The sequence below is a fragment of the Schistosoma haematobium genome, chromosome ZW (genome assembly GCF_000699445.3).
Source record: "Schistosoma haematobium chromosome ZW, whole genome shotgun sequence".
Classification (NCBI taxonomy): domain Eukaryota; kingdom Metazoa; phylum Platyhelminthes; class Trematoda; order Strigeidida; family Schistosomatidae; genus Schistosoma; species Schistosoma haematobium.
This window is the reverse complement of record NC_067195.1, coordinates 81,344,263-81,360,909: the sequence shown is the minus strand read 5'-3', so window position 1 is coordinate 81,360,909 and position 16,647 is coordinate 81,344,263. Positions and strand designations below refer to the sequence as shown.

At 32.4% G+C, this 16,647-nt stretch overlaps 1 protein-coding gene across 1 annotated transcript in view; it reads right to left on the bottom strand.

The window, feature by feature from the left end:
* Positions 1–16,647, bottom strand: part of MS3_00004521 (uncharacterized protein) — a 136,344-nt gene that overhangs the window by 15,778 nt on the left and 103,919 nt on the right. Inside the window, exons 12-17 of the mRNA XM_051212449.1 lie at positions 16,112–16,445; positions 14,678–14,932; positions 6,759–7,207; positions 5,617–5,742; positions 3,590–3,837; positions 1,975–2,019 (exon numbers count right to left, since the gene is read on the bottom strand). Coding sequence (XP_051072633.1) covers positions 1,975–2,019; positions 3,590–3,837; positions 5,617–5,742; positions 6,759–7,207; positions 14,678–14,932; positions 16,112–16,445 — 1,457 coding nt within the window. The remainder of the gene's footprint in view (positions 1–1,974; positions 2,020–3,589; positions 3,838–5,616; positions 5,743–6,758; positions 7,208–14,677; positions 14,933–16,111; positions 16,446–16,647) is intronic.

Genomic DNA, 16,647 nt, shown 5'->3' with positions numbered 1-16,647 from the left:
ATCAATTGTGATTACATCTCATTCCTACAGGAGGTCAGTCGAGGCTGGGATAGCTCAGTGGTAACGTCTCTGACTGAAGCTGGGTGACACGAGATCGAATCCACCAGAGAGCACCAGTTCCCTCAAAATCACAGGTACACCTTGCTGACGAGTGCCAAGTGGCACGAGACCCGGGTCCAGGGTTTCCTGTTGACTACCTCCAACCACCATCTGATCTCAATATATAGTGCCCGCAGTGTCGAGTCACCTAGACTAGCGGCCACATTGCAACATGATCGATAGCATTCGATCTGCACTAATAAGGACTAGACACGCATGACATTGATCGCCACCCAGTGATCAATCAGTTGTGGCTCATTTTATGTCCCAAACTTATTATTATTATTATCTTTACACTTGATAACCTTTTTTCGAGGAATTTATTTAATATCCCCCCCTAAATCTACTATAGCTGACCTAATTCATATTATTCTACATATTACGTAATTTCCGATTTTTATTCCATTATTTTCTCTCTCGCCCCTTGTTGACCATATTTATCCCGATCATTTATCTCACAATTTCATTTCACTTATAAACTGATTCAAGTTAGCACTTCATATTAGTCACTCTCACCATTAACGATCTGATTTGATTTTATAATGACAAACAATTCTTAATTCACATATTACAATTTCCAAATGATGTACTCTGCCTTAAATTTGGCCAATTTTATGGATTATTAATTTGGATTTATAGTTGTAGAACCTGATGAAAGAATTATTTAAACATTAAATAGGTTATCACTGCTGTCGAATTTTTTTTTGGTAAAGAAATTGAAGATAATAATTAAATGAAGTGATTGTTTGAATCTTCTCATTGATGTTTAAGACTGTGATTGATTAATCTCTTATTGATATATGTATCCTGTGTGGATTTAAAGCAGACAGCACTAGGTTCGAGTCCTAGAGTGAATAACTCTGGGATGCAGATACATTCAACTGACAAGTCTCAGAATAAGATGAAACGTGCGTCCTGGATTCCATTGTTAGTCATCATGCATTTCTGCCTATATTAAACAGAATAGTTACATGAACTCATTTCCTCATTAATATAAAGTTTTTATTGTAACTAAATAGATTAAGTTAAAAAAAGAATAATATTAATAATGGGATATGATTATGGTTGGTACGGAAATTTATAACATAACTTCGCTTATATTGGGTAGTGCTCTATAGCACTTACATCAGTCCTACCGTAATTGTGACCAGTAATAAGATGTTAAAATATTCATTACAGTGTAATTCACAAGACTATAAATATTTACAAGTGTATTGTTTTGTAAAGTAAGCATTATTTGTCGTTCCATTCTGATATTCATTTATAAACCTGGCTAATATGTAAACAAATGTTAATCGATTTATGCTTTTCGAAATCAATGATATTTGGTATCAATCTAATATTTAGAAATATAAATGACAATATTCTAGTATGTGGCTTAAGAGAACTAATGCAACATGGAGCAACAACGTCTGTATTCATTATTGAGATAAAAATATTAACCAACTACTTTGAGGATAGCCTTCTAATGATGAAGAAGAATTTCATAGTTTAAATATATTCTTTTAGTGATTCTACACTTTCTAAACTGGAAGTTGTTCAGAGAAAGAATAAACGTTTCGTAATTTAAATCAACTAATTTAGAAATTTCAATACTAGAAGAAGTAAATTCTTAACTTCTACGAAAACATAGTCTACACAATTCCAGAAGTCTTATTGAGAAAAAAGTCAGTGAAGGGAGTGTTCACGAAAATGGGTTTAGGTTTCATAGCCAATATACCCAATCTTGTTATATATATATAGCCTAATTAATACAAAGCATTTATCGAAAGATAAACTACATGTACCCATTACAACATACTGTCAGGATAAAAAAAATTCATATGAGAATAATTTAGTTTGATAATATAAAATGCAGTGAGTTTAGTAACATACCTCTTTTAGAAGCTGATTTTGTATATGAATGAATTGTGATGGGATCTAAATTATACAAACCAGATAAATAAAAAAATGGTGATTTATTATTTTTTTCTAAAAGTTAGTGTGGTGGTTTCTGATTTTCAAAAAAAAAGAAGTTTGATAGCAGTTGACACTTTGGATTTTTAAACTGCACACGTATCTTTGGAATCTGATCTCCCTAACTTGGAATCTGAAAAGTGAATTTTCAAAGTCATGTTAAAAAAGGTATACATGTGCATTGTCTCACTTATTATTATTGGCTGGAACGGGCAATAAATGAATGACTTTCTTTTGTTTTCTGAATAGTTCGAGACTGAGTCAAGAGATATATACAGAGGGGAATGACAAAAGTTTGATTGTAAGAAATTTATTTGTGTTCACCATTGAATTAAGTTTCAGTTAGATAGCTACATAGGATTTATAATACGCTTTCTTTTGGGAAAATAGATATTGACTTTTAATGAAAATTCTTTATTAAAGTATCAAACTTCGATCTTCGTGGAAGCGAGAAAATTAATTTCTTATTTAATTCAATCCACAATAGCCAATGTGTGGAAAAATTACATATTCAATTAGATTTTTCCGAGGGGTACATTCAATCAGATGATAAGTGCAGAGTTTAGCTTTTATTCAAGGTCGTCTTTCATAATGAGATGTCATCTTGTCTGGATTTATAAAATAATGGTAATCTTTAGGTGAGGGCCCTTTTGTGAACACGGTTCCAAAATCGTCTCTGTTAAGGGAATGAATTAATGCAATACCTTCTTTATCTTAATCTCAGATGTGATTTTAATTTGTGTTCATTTTATGTTTGACACTGCGTAATTTTGACCATTTCTCTATATGCATTCAGTTTTCTATCGTATTCGATGTTTGTGTTTTCATTTCTTTGCTTATCGCTCCATGAATTTCGTCCAACAGTACTGATGTGATTGATATGCTCAGGAGTATGCACAACTGTGCAAAGTTTACTGACATTATTAAAATTACTCGTCAGTTCGTTATAAAATTAAAAACAAGGAGTTCAGCGAAGAGATCTCTTTTCAAAGAATTTATTATGAAGCTGAACAATTGTTAAAGTACTAATTCCGTGAGGAAATGTGAACACAAATAACCAAGATGACGTAATAGAATGATTATAACACTAGATTACGTAATACGAACAATAACATTAGATTTAGTGAATATAAGAAGATGATTAAAATGATTGTTGTTGTGGTGTATGCTGCTTATATCGACAGACATAAGTAGTATATAACACCAATCGGAATTGGAAACCCTGACAGCATAAGGCTAAGGAGATCAAGTTGAAGAGGAAACAGAAGCGAAAATAGAAATAAATTTTGACTTGGAAGAATCATATATAATGTAAAGCACAAATGAAATTTTACGAATGAAGTGTTCAGTGATTGGTTCTCATAGGTTTACCAAGAGATCCTGTAATTTTATGCAGAAATCATTTCGATCGTCCCTGCATATGTATTCGTTCACTACACTGTAACAACAGTGTAACTAAACAGTAATATACAAAAAATAAAACGATTCAATAAAATATCAATATTATTTTCTAAGATAAAGAAAAAGTACTCACAAGTGATACACGTTGTCTTCTATTCCTATTCATTTCAACACGTAGCACTTTTTGCAGTTTATCAATAATTAAAGTATTCCATTGATTTAATGATACTGGTTTATTATATCTTAATCGGATAATATTTTCATTGACTAATTTCCCTTTACCAGTTCGACAGACAACATTTAAATAATTCTGTTCATCTAAATAAACTGCTATAAATGGACCATGTTGAGGAGATTTAGGTGGAATTAAAAGTAGTAAACCTTGGGAAAATTTTTAAAAAAAAATCACAGTTGACTAGAAGAACTAGATAGCACATAAAATAATAACAATTCTGTTTTAAAATTAATTGGGATAAAACGATCTGTAAGTGACTTGTGGGGCTCAGGATCTGACTTCAATTAGATCGTATAAATGATTGCTGTGGTATATAATTATCGACTTAGTCAAATACAAGAATGTATTTCTGAATACACGTATTTTGTACAATCGTTGATCGGAACAGATAATCAGAGAGATGTAGCAAAGGAAGCAAAGAAGAGAGAGCAAAACGAGGCGGTGCGCAGCGTAGAAGGCATGTGAACTAACTCCATTTAGTCAAGCGCTAATCAATATTTATAGTCACACAAAGATAAACTACAGACATGTGATGAATAGGATAAAAAGTGTACACACATACGCTTACTTTAAAAGTCATGGTTGATAAGTGAATAATGAACAAGGTCAAAATGTGACTCAAGGAGAATGGATGAATTATTCTGTTCAGAAGCTAGAATAAGTTATATAGGCTTAACATAGAAACCGACACTACGGATCGAATCATTTATAAGAATTACTATAAGGACACAATAAAACTTTTGTTTACAAGTTACTTTTCGTGCAAAGCTTGGTGTAATACTGAAGAGCTGCTAAAAATTAAAGTAAACAAATCAGTAAGTAATTTGTGGTTTGAAATTACTTAATCTCACAACTTTTTCCAAGATGAAATTCATGAATCGAGGTTTCATAATGAGTAAAAATTCAGTGATCAAAATTATCCGACTTTATTCAGTCCATGTAGAATTATGGTTGGTCTTCGATACTAGCTGTAAGTATTTGTGTTTATTGAGAACTAGGTTTATAATAGAAATTTTTCTCATCACAACACTTAAGGAATCTCTTTTAAAACTTATCTCAAATGATTTGGTTAGTTGGTTGGTTTGAAGGCCTTAAAAAGTAGGGATTATTTTAAACTGTAAAGTCAAATTGGTTGTCTAAGTAAACATAGTCGGTTCGGCATGCGTTTGATATTTAACAAAAAGATTTTTTCCCTTGTGCTCCATTTAGTTTCTGATAAGGATAATTGCTATAGAAGGCTTGGTTAGCTGAATGGCAACAATTATACAAACAACCTGCTTCGGTTCGGGCATCCAGGAAGTATCACAGCCCTCACACATATCAAATGAGATTTGTGTGGCGTATATGTATTTGGTGCCTCCTTGTACCAAAATCTATGTGTTAAAATAACTAAATAAATAATACAAACCTTATTAAGGTAAGTAGTTAAGGTAGATGCTAGTTAATACTTAAATTTTCTGAGTATTGACTTCTGTTAAGGTACCGGTGAACAAACCAAGTAGCATTGACTGTCTGATTGTTCTGGTATGGAATTTCTTGGCAGTACGCAATGATGATTTCATCAGTGATCGAATATAGAACAATCATTGTAAACAGGGAAAAATGGATATTCATGTCGTCTTGATATACCACTTACTCATTATCCCACCAGAAATGCACCATACTTCAATCTTCATAGAAGAATGTCTCATTATTAGAACATCAAGTGGATAATCAAGCTCCTAAGTTACATTTTGTCATGACAACTGCCTATAATTATGAAATCATTCAATTAAGAAAATACTAGAACGAACACTGACTAAAATAGAGATGGCTAATATCATTGTAATGGTAGTAAATTTGACTTCAAAATAATGATACAACTGAAGTTACTTCATGTTTTTTCTATAGGTAATTTACAATGAATTATGTATATATTTTCTCACCTGATGGTTGTGTTACTAAGAAAATTAATTCAATATGTAACTTTCTGCGTTTTATTGCATGTTTTCCCGTTGGACCAGCTAAACGAATAAATCCATTTCCAGAAAACTGTGGTATAATAGTTACCGCTAAAAGTGTAAAAAATTATTATATTTATCTAGATTAAGACAAAAAGATAAGTAGCATCTATTAAATTTCAAAAAAAGATTAAAGGATTAATAAAGAAATAGGTCATGACTAATACCAATATTAGTAACTGAAGTAATGAACAGAATTAAAAAAAACTGTTAAAATAGGCAGTAGAACTGGTGGGCGGCCTATACTACTCCACGAGGGGTAATAGGCGTAAGTAAGTACCAATCTCAAAACAGTCTTTGTAGTGTTGTGTAGCACATGTCTAAGACGAATACTTAGATTAATCAAAGCCTTAATTATATGTATATTCAATCCCAGCTTATGTATTCTAGGTCAGTTCTCACTTCTGTCATTCTCTGATTTGAATTTTTTTATCTCAAGAATAGTGTGAATGAAGTTATTTTTCTGTAATATTCTAATTGCTAAGAAGTTTCTATTCATGTAGTCCAAATTTTAAATTTCTCATATTAATATGTTAATATGTTAGTGTGTAGTCAATTTCTTCCGAATGAATTGCTCTAACATATCACATTGTTCTTATAGTTTTCATCTCATTATATAATCTAAGCTTTTACTCTTTGTGTTTGACTAACACTATTACCGGTCATTTGTTTCTGCTCGCAACTCGTTAATCAAATATATATATTCCCATCGAAAACCAAATCCATAACAAATCGCTTCAAACTTCAAAAAGTTATTCGTTAGATTGCCTTCATCTCTTGTTCACTTGAATACGATAGTATGTATTTACCCATTAGTTACAGTGTTTGAGTTTTAGAGGTGACATTTATCAAGGTACGTGCTTTTTCAGATCTTAACGCTGACTTTAATAAAAGCATTCGATCAAAGAGCTTATAGATTAACGGACTGACTGATTTCTCTTGGAGAAGAATACTTGATTTTCACATCTGAAAATGGTTTTTTTTACCTTGAGACAGCCTAGTCGGAATGCAATTATTCACATTCCATACTTATGTTAAATAACAGTTCCAGCGAAAAAGATACCTACCTTGTTCACAGACATCACCTTGCCATCCAGGCTGACAGATACACGTGTATTTTCCATCCGATCCAATTGATCCAATTCCATAATTTTCACATTTTTTAGTTTGAATGCGACTAGATAATGTATGAACGTTTTGATTAATTACATTATCATGTCTTTGAACTTGATCTGATTGTAGTAAAGGTGGAATATTTTCAATAGTATCACTATTAGATATATCATTTGTAAGTGATGATAATGCTTTAATTGATAATGAACATAATGGTGCTTCACTGTGACCTGTTGATGGGTTAGGTTCAATTCCTAACCAAGCTAATTTTGTATTTATAGCTTCCAAAAGATCTAAACTAAATTGTTTCATTGGTGAACCAGCATTAATAATCATTTTATTTAAGCATCCAGAAAATCCATAATCTTTATGAATATCAGTATGTTCTTTCACATCTGAAATACTGTCATACAAAATTAATAACAGATATTATATAACTGAAATATGTACATATATTGATAAGAATAGAACTAAGGAAAGTGTACGCGTATAAAACTAAGTTTTAAATATATAAATAGTTTCGTCATAGAAACAGGAGCATTCATTTAAGTTTTTTTCCAATATAAATTCAACTTTATCGTTTGTGACGGTTTCACTCACTCACTCACTCACTCACTCACTCACTCACTCACTCACTCACTCACTCACTCACTCACTCACTCACTCACTCACTCACTCACTCACTCACTCACGCATTCATTCATTCATTCATTCATTCACTAAGTTACTTAGTATGTGTTATTTTATATTTCCACTCATTTAGCTTGCCTCAAATAAATCAAGTGTAGATAATATAGTTTGAAATGCATTTTCTTGATTATTTCAACCGAGATTACAGGAAAAAAGATGGTACTACTTAATGGTTTATTGGAGTCCTTAGTACAAATACAGTTTAGTAAAAAATTCAGCCTGCAGCTCTTCTAGGGTTACTGTGGGTCCCACATAAAGGAGGAGGGTTAGGCATGGGATCTGTAACTCTATTCCGTAGTAGACAATTTTGCTAAAGAAAAAGAGTTAATCAGAATGAACAATTTAAACCATTTAAACGCTGCCCTACAAGTTGAAGGATCTTCTTTCGGAAGCATTATGATGCCTCATGATGAAAGTCGAGATTCTTCGAAATTCATAAGGACAATGCCCCTTCTAACAACCAGAGCAAAAATTGATATAGTTAGGTGAAATATCCAGACAATGTAGCAGACTAGGAGGACTAATCAAATAGTTACGGAAATGAGGAGATACAATTCTGCGATGCTTGGAATAAGCGAAACACGTTGGACCTAACTAGACAGAAAAGGATAATTTCGGAAGAGATGCTTCCGTACTCTGATCACAAAGAAGGAAATGCTGCGCACGCACATGGGGTTACACTGATGCTGTCCAAAGAAGCATGAAAAGCACTCACAGAATGGGAGTCTCACGGGTCCATAATCGTCAAAGCATCATTTAAAACAAAGAAGGACCGGATCATAATGAATGTTATCTAGTGTTATTGTTGAGCAACCAATTGAACACAATTCATCACTATACATAAACTTCCTTGACTATAAGAAAGCGTTTGACAGTGTAATTAGGAGAATATTATGGAGCCTTCCTCAAAACTGTGATGTACGTGAGGTCATAATCATCACACGCAATATATACGATGGGATAAACTGCAGGGTCATGAATGGAGGACAGATAACTGACGAATTCCAAGTGAGAACCGTTGTCAGACAGGGCTACCCACTCTTTCTCTCTTCCTTCTGGTGGTTGAATGAATCATGAAGACTTCAATATCTGAAGGGGAGCACGCAATACAATGGACAACTCGGAATCAACTAGATGATTTAGACTTCACAGGTGACCTAGCCCTCCTATCCCATACACACGAACAAATGCAGATGAAGATAACTAGTGTAGTAGCAGCCTCTGCAGTAGTATGCCTCAACATACACAAGGGAGGAAGCAACACACTCAAATACAACACGGCGAACACCAACCTAATCACACTTGATGGAGAATCTCTGGAAGAGGTGAGAAGATTCACGTGTCTGGTCGGCGACATTATCGATGGAGAATGAGGATGTGATGCAGAAGTGAAGGCGAGGATTGGCAAAGCTAGGACAGTATTCCTACAGTTGAAGAACATATGCGACTCAAAACAACTGTCAACCAATATCAAGGTCACAATCTACAATACTTACGTCAAGATAGTCAGTTCTACTGTCCGGAGTTGAAACTTCGAGAACTACAACAATCATCGTCAAAAGAGTACAACTGAAGAGGAAATTAGGAAAAGACGCCAGAAGTGTATAGGGCATACATTATGGAAATCATCAGACTACATCACGAGGTAAGTGCTAACATGGAATCGTGAAGGGAAATAAGACCGAAGGACACATTGAGTCGAGAATTGGAAGCAGACATGAAAATGATGAATAGTAACTGGAAAGGATTACCTAGGACATAGTAGGATGTTGAATGCTGGTGAGCGGTTTATGCTCTTCCATGACGGCTAACAGGTATAAGTATGTCAGTGATGTTTACGAATCGAATGATGATGAAATAAAGTTTACATAGTTATTTTCTCTTAATCATCTGCATGTATTTTAACAAGGTTATTTATCTAGTTTCTTTGTCTTTGTACGGGTAGCGTAAATGTACTTATAACTCATTTCTCACTGACTGATTCTAGACTGACATAACGTTTATCATTCAAATGACTCAACTAATTAATTTTCCTTTAGGTATTATGCTTGAAACTACATAAAAATAAGAGTAGGATATTATTAACAGATTGAAAAAAATGTATGTATTACTCCATTCCTTTACATGCATATATACAACAACAAATTAGGTTCACTTATTTATAAATGAGTGACTGATTTTTATCTATGAAAATATTAAAATAGACTTTTATTGAAACGAAGGTATAAATCGGTCATTAACAAGACGCATTAGGCAGCAAAGGTCATTATCAAGGAAAGAACAAGGTTCGTGTTTCATCGAAAACTAGGGTGTGTGAACATGTTCCTAAATGGTTGCAGAAACAAATAAAATCAAATGACCCAATAAGAGTAGAGGATAAAACCCATCTTCCTCTATTGACAAACATATATTATAAAATGTATACATAATATTAGAATTGAAATAGGTCATAACAGTGATCTTAACTGGGCTTTTGTGTTATACAAAAGCGTAAAAGGGCGTATATTATGGTTTATTGAAGCCTTAGCCACATGAAAATTCAAACCCCATTGTGTATTCAAAAACAGTTTGTTCCCACCCTTGACCTACCGTGGTAATTTTGACTTATTAGTCAGAGTGATTAAGTTTTAAATTGTTTTCACACCATTCCTCTTTTTACCTTTCATTTCTAGTCTAGTTGACCTTTTATATTAAATATAAAGGTTCTTAACAAGTATATGTGTGATCAGATTGTTCGAAATGTATTGCACTAATATATGTCATCACATAGTTCTTATTACAATATCAAAAGTAAAATTACATAGTTCCAAATTAAAGTTAACACACATTTTTATGTACATTTTTAGAAACACTAAGTTGGATGAATTGAGTTGGAAAGAACCGTTCACTTGAGAAAAAAACATATATAAACACCGTTTCTTTCTTCTCATGATCAATTTTTAATTATTGAGCAACATACTTATTGCAACAGATACGTTTGAAAAGAACTGATAACTACATTTGTCTATCCTATACGATAGAAGTATATGCATAGTAGGAAATAGTTCTTTGCATTGGACTGAATTGTGAACAGTAAATAAACTCCTAATTCTTCCAATATGGAACGTCTTAGCTTTGAACCATCAGTACTTCTTGTTTATTTCTTATACTCAGATCATAATTAATATAAAGTGAGAATAAGATAAGTATTTATATAAACAAATCGTACTATTTCAAACCAATTATATATATATATATATATATACCATCAGTGACCGTGGCAACCAAATAAAGATGAATAGCGCAATAGAAATGTAAATATTTTTAGGAAATTAGAAAGAATAACGAAAATGATTGAAGTACGACATACAACTAGATGGCGGAATAAACACAATTTTAATTTTTACAAAAAGGAAATATTTGAGTTGAAATAGAAAAAAAATTCTGACATTTCCGACTATTCTTAACCTTGATATTTTTAAAGAAATTTTAATTATTTAGATAAGTGTATAATCTTAAAAGATTATTTATCCCGAATAGAACACTTTGTTAATAACATAACATATTGAAGTTACGTAATAGATAGAGTAAATTAATAGATATCATTCATATAAAACGGAAAGTAGCTTTTTAAGGATAATCGCACTTGAATTTGAACCAAACAGATCAATAGTTGAAAGGCTGAATTACTTACCACAGTTAGAACAGCTAAGTAGTTTCTCCAACCCAGGATGACTCAAAGGATATAGCTAAACTGTGGTTCAAAGGCAACAACAATAAGGAAATGATCTTATGATTTTGGGTTCACTTTTCAGCCAATAAAAGGGAAAGAATTTTTATGGGTCAAGAGTATTTTGTTGCAGAACTAGTGAAACTTGTAAGAGTATAGAGAATTTAGAAAGCCTATTGAATTTATAAAGACTTAATATCAGTTTTCTAATCTTAACATTAAAGAAATATCTAAACGGAATATCATTTATTTGAATATGAACAAGATTGTTTTGATAGGTACAAATAACTTAGCAGGAAATTCTTGATGGCTCACAAAATCTTTATTATCAACTTCTTTAAACAATTAAAGAGATAGAAAGTCGAAGCAACGATCTAGAATAGTCTTGACCAGTAATCAGGATCTATTTAAGCACTGCTACACCAATAGCTTCTCTACTATTTTATCATAAACAAAAGTTATTAAAATAAAAACTCATTGATTTATGTGTTATTTACAGTCTTCATAGTAAACAGTAATCATTTCACTTTTTCTTAAAAATTATTATCTCCAATCAATGATGGGAAAATAACATTCTTTCCCCCCCCCGCCAATTATACAAAAGTATTTCTATAATGCTTTTCTATATGATGTCGGAAAGAAGTCAGTCTGTTTTTTTCTTCTTAATACGACTAAAACTACTAAAAACAAATTTAATTTTCTACATTTTGTTTAAATCACTCCTATAGATTAGTTACATCTATTCATAGTCATTTACATTAACCAGATATTTATAAAATAAGATATACTATTATGTAACTTCTATTCGTATCAGAAGAGGTTTTGTGGAGATTGTTGCAATTTCAATAGTTGAGATCATGATTCAGTTGAAGCTAGATCACCATGGAAAACCTGGAACCACTTGACGGCTGTTTCGTCCTATTGTGGGACTTCTCAGTAGTGAGCATTCACGACCACGCCTCGAGAGATTCAAACCCACGACCTATCAATCACGTGCCCGAGCACTTAACCACTAAACCACTGAGCTATCCGGCATCCAACAGTGTTAATGTCCAACTTCAACTAATCCACGAAATTGAGTGACACATCCACCATTGTCATCAGTGAGTTACTATCTCATAACAGACCTGGTTGAACTCCACTAGTCACTCCTTCTCACTAGAACTCCAGAATATACCTCTTGACGCCAGTCACTAGTGAGCACAGGACGAAATGGCCGTCCAGTGCTTCCAGGTTTTCCATAATAGTCTAGCTTCAATTAATTCATGATTTCAACTATTGTAATTTTTATTCCTTAAAAAGGACAAAAAACAAACCATATTTCACCTAAAACAAGCAACTATTAAATGTTAGAAAACATTGGAAAGCTATTTTGTTTTAGTATAGAGTTTCATAACATTGAGTACAACGAATACAATTATAATTAGAAATTTTTCTACTTTAGAAGATTATGAGTAGAATAATTTAGTTCTAGTTGTGTTATTTTTTTACACTGTTTATATTGCCTTGATGAGGATTGTTTTTCTTTTGTTTGTTATTAAAACAAAGGAACTTATCTATTTAAGCCGATAGGTGAAGGGTTCGAACCTCATTTAAACTGTATTAATTTAGATAGCTAAATAGTACAACCAGATCTTAAATAAAACTTTTAACCCATAAGTAAGTAGACAAAGCTGGAATTAAGAAAAGATTGACTTAATAGAAAATCTTGTTACTATAAACGATAAATTTATGTTACATGAATAATGATTCTCATAACGCATAATACATCAGAACTAAAGACGCATTTTTAAAAAAACGAAACTAAAATTTCCTATTCTTTTATATTCTATAAATGGATGGACAATTTTAATTCGTCCCATAAATACTGAATTAATAAGTAAGTAATCTTAACTTTGCAAATGTAGTCTGGACAAAGTATATTCTTGTTACCAATTAACATTTCTAAACTGTGTAGAAATAGTTATATTGTGGTGTAGATTACCTATATCCACACAAGTAGTATATAACGGTGGTCGGGTATAGAATGTATTTCAGAAGATTGATAAGAAAAGAACGGAGACGGGACGTAATCGGTATGAAAATGCATGAGCAATGAAATCTGAGACAACGGACTGATAGTTCCAAGAGGAACAGTGAAGTTTGAGACAATGGATTGATATTTTACAAATGAACTATTTACTATATGGATCTCGGATTTTATTGAGACGCTCTGTAGTTACGTATCAAATAAATTCGATTGTCCCCACTAGCGTTCTTGTTTACTACAATATATGTAAACCTATCATCGTCATGCTGTTTGTTATTATCGATTGTGTGTGAGACAATAAGTTTAATCTTTTTTAACCAGATCTTTTCCATCTGTTTGTTGTTATATTAGAACTTTTGTGATACAATGCAATTCGAAGTAGCTTTGTATCTTGTGTGTATGAAAAAATAACTTGAGATTTCAAAGTTTAAACCGAAGACTGGTTTCGGTTAGACAATCATCTTAAACTAGGAAATAATAGACAGCTATCTGGCCCTGTTGTGGGAATTTACGGAATCGTTAATCCACAACTTCACCATGTTTAGACATATAAACCATAGGTTTATGGTTTAGTAGTATAAATGTTAAGCACTCGTCTCGACAGCTGAATGTCCTGGATTCGATCCCCAGTGTATGGTGTTGTGCTTGTTTCGTTGTTTACAGATCTTAGGTAAGCTTGATTGTAGAACCAAGAATTTACACTATTGGTAAAATTTAAAGTACAACTTAACTACTGCTTCGTATTTTCTATCTCTCAGCACTTTTCTAGCGGGTTTGTAAGTGGGGATTTCCGAGGTGCTCCATACTAGGATGAAAAAATTGTTCAGTGCCCACTGTTCCTCATAGTTGTTGACTAGATTCGGTCCATGATGTAAACTATGAAATTTAACAATCTAGACAAATTCCCTATAGTATCATAAGATTTTCTCAATTTGAGTTTAGTTTTCATCTCAGATAGAGATCAGCTGAATAGCCATTGTTAACATTTTTAGTATTCATAACCTTATACTGGATAGAAGCAAGAACTACCCAGTTGCAAATAGAGTACGATAACCTTAGTTCACTAAGTTACAATCCAGCGGTTAATATCTTGATGGATTTTCTACTAAAAATACTACTTACATTCCACTTACATGTTTAAACTATATTAGGTAGGTCTTCTCACAAGGACATTTCCATTTGAATAATACTTTAGAATGAAATCCAGTGTGAAATGACTGAATTTTAACATTCAAACAATTGTGCTTCTTACTTTCGGCATGTTACTTTAAGCCTTAGTTAACTTTGGATAAGATTTTCGTCGAAGATTCTTTCATGATCAAATCATACAGTTTTAATTTTGAAAAAAAACGTTTATGAATAAAACTATCAAAGTGGGATGATAATGCCAGTGAGCATATAGAAAATAAGTTATTATTTCATATTTATTTAGTAATATTTATTACCTTCGACTACCTATTTTGATTTGTCGTCCAATTACTATAGTCTCAAGACTACCAACTGTAGGTTGATTATCTGATTGATGAGTATCAGCCCATTTTTCAATTACATCTTGATTAGTTGTTCTGCTGAACTTATCAATTTTTATCCATGGTCTACCTGATACAATACCTGCTTGAATGTTATGCTTGGTATTTCGTGTAAGATTATGTTTACTATAAACAAGTAGGATACGATTTGGAACACCACCATCAATATATCTAAAAAACGAATAGATAAAGAAAAAAAATTTATAACTGAAGTATAAAATATTTTTTAAACTTTAATGTTTAGAATTAGTATATTTGGTATATGGCTACCAATGGAAACTAGGACGTGGATTTCGTCCCATTTACAGAGAGTATCATACCTTCATACTTTAGTTGGACAAACAATGGAAAGAATGAACACTACACAGTCATTTCGTCCTTATATGAGAATCCTCACCAATACTCACCTTCTAAGGCATATTATAAGTTACATTAAATCAGTCTATAATCATCTAACTCATTAATATTGTTGTGAATTGAGTTTGGCTTTAGCATTTCTGAATTACGAACAATTAAAATGTAGTGAACAAGAACACCAGTGGGGACAATCGAATGTATTTAACACAAAATTACAGGACTTGTTTAATAAAATCTAACAATCAGAAAGTAAATGCTTAATTTTCAAAATTTCCACCAATTGTCTCAAAATGACCCAGACTTCATTGTTCTTGCATTTTCATACAAATTGCATCCTGTTTCCATTCTTTACTGTTCGATCCTCTTGTCTCTCTGCTGCCAGACCTTCTGTACACGACTAACATTACATACTACTTATGTCAATACAAGTAGCAGACACCAGAAAAAGACTAATACACAACATTCCACTGATAAAAGAGAGAGCAGTCTTGTAAAGAAATGTAATGACTATGATCCTCAAAAGAATTAGATTGAATTCAACTAAATTTAGTTCAAACATATATAAATTATTCAATAAATAATTATCACAAAATTTATCAAACTACATAATCATCCCTTTTCACAGAATTACACTGAATTATTGAATACAATAAATTGCCCTAAATTCACTTAACTGGTCTCATACTGAATAAATCGATACTAACGAGAACCCATTGATAATCAATAGTCAAAGTTAATCTTGAATCAAAATGTGAATTTGAAAATTGATTTCCTTCTAAATGTGGTATTTAGAAATTCATTCACAGCAGATAGGTTCATACGGTCAGTTTCATTATCCAGGAAGTAAGTTTTACCCTTACCTAAACTTGTCACCCTAATGTAATTGATAAACTAACCTAGGAATATCATATTATAATTCTAAACTAATGAATTAGGTATGAGAAATATCAGATAGTTCATGTGTAAGCATAAAATATAAATAAACCAGCTTACTTTAACACAACTCTCCAGTTAGAAATAGCCATACTGAATTGATGATCTTGTGTATCACGTAAAATCATTTGTTCCTGTTCACTTGGAGGTGCACGATAATGTAAAAGCATTCCATTACCTTTATCTAAACTTAAAATCATTTGTATTTCAGTTGGTTGATCGATATGAAATGGTATGCGAGCAAGAAGTGTAGTTGTTTCGGTAAATAATCGTCCATCCTCCTCGTTGTTATTTTCTGCGGTTAGTTTGTCGGGTAATTGGGAAATCAATGTGTTAGTCTGATTTAATTCAGTTGCCTTTAGTAAATGTTCTTTATCATTTTCAAACTTGATATCTGCTTGTAAGGGAAGCAGTAAAGGTTTAGGATTATTATTTTAACTGATAAATATTGAACCGATTCATATTTGAAAATCAATCAAAACCAAAAGTGTGCTGGACAATCCATCTTGTATTAGGTATTTAAATCTTCCCATTGACGGATAGGACTGTAATTGATCAGCCTCTTATTGGCGTATGTGCGTCCTGTACGGATTGCC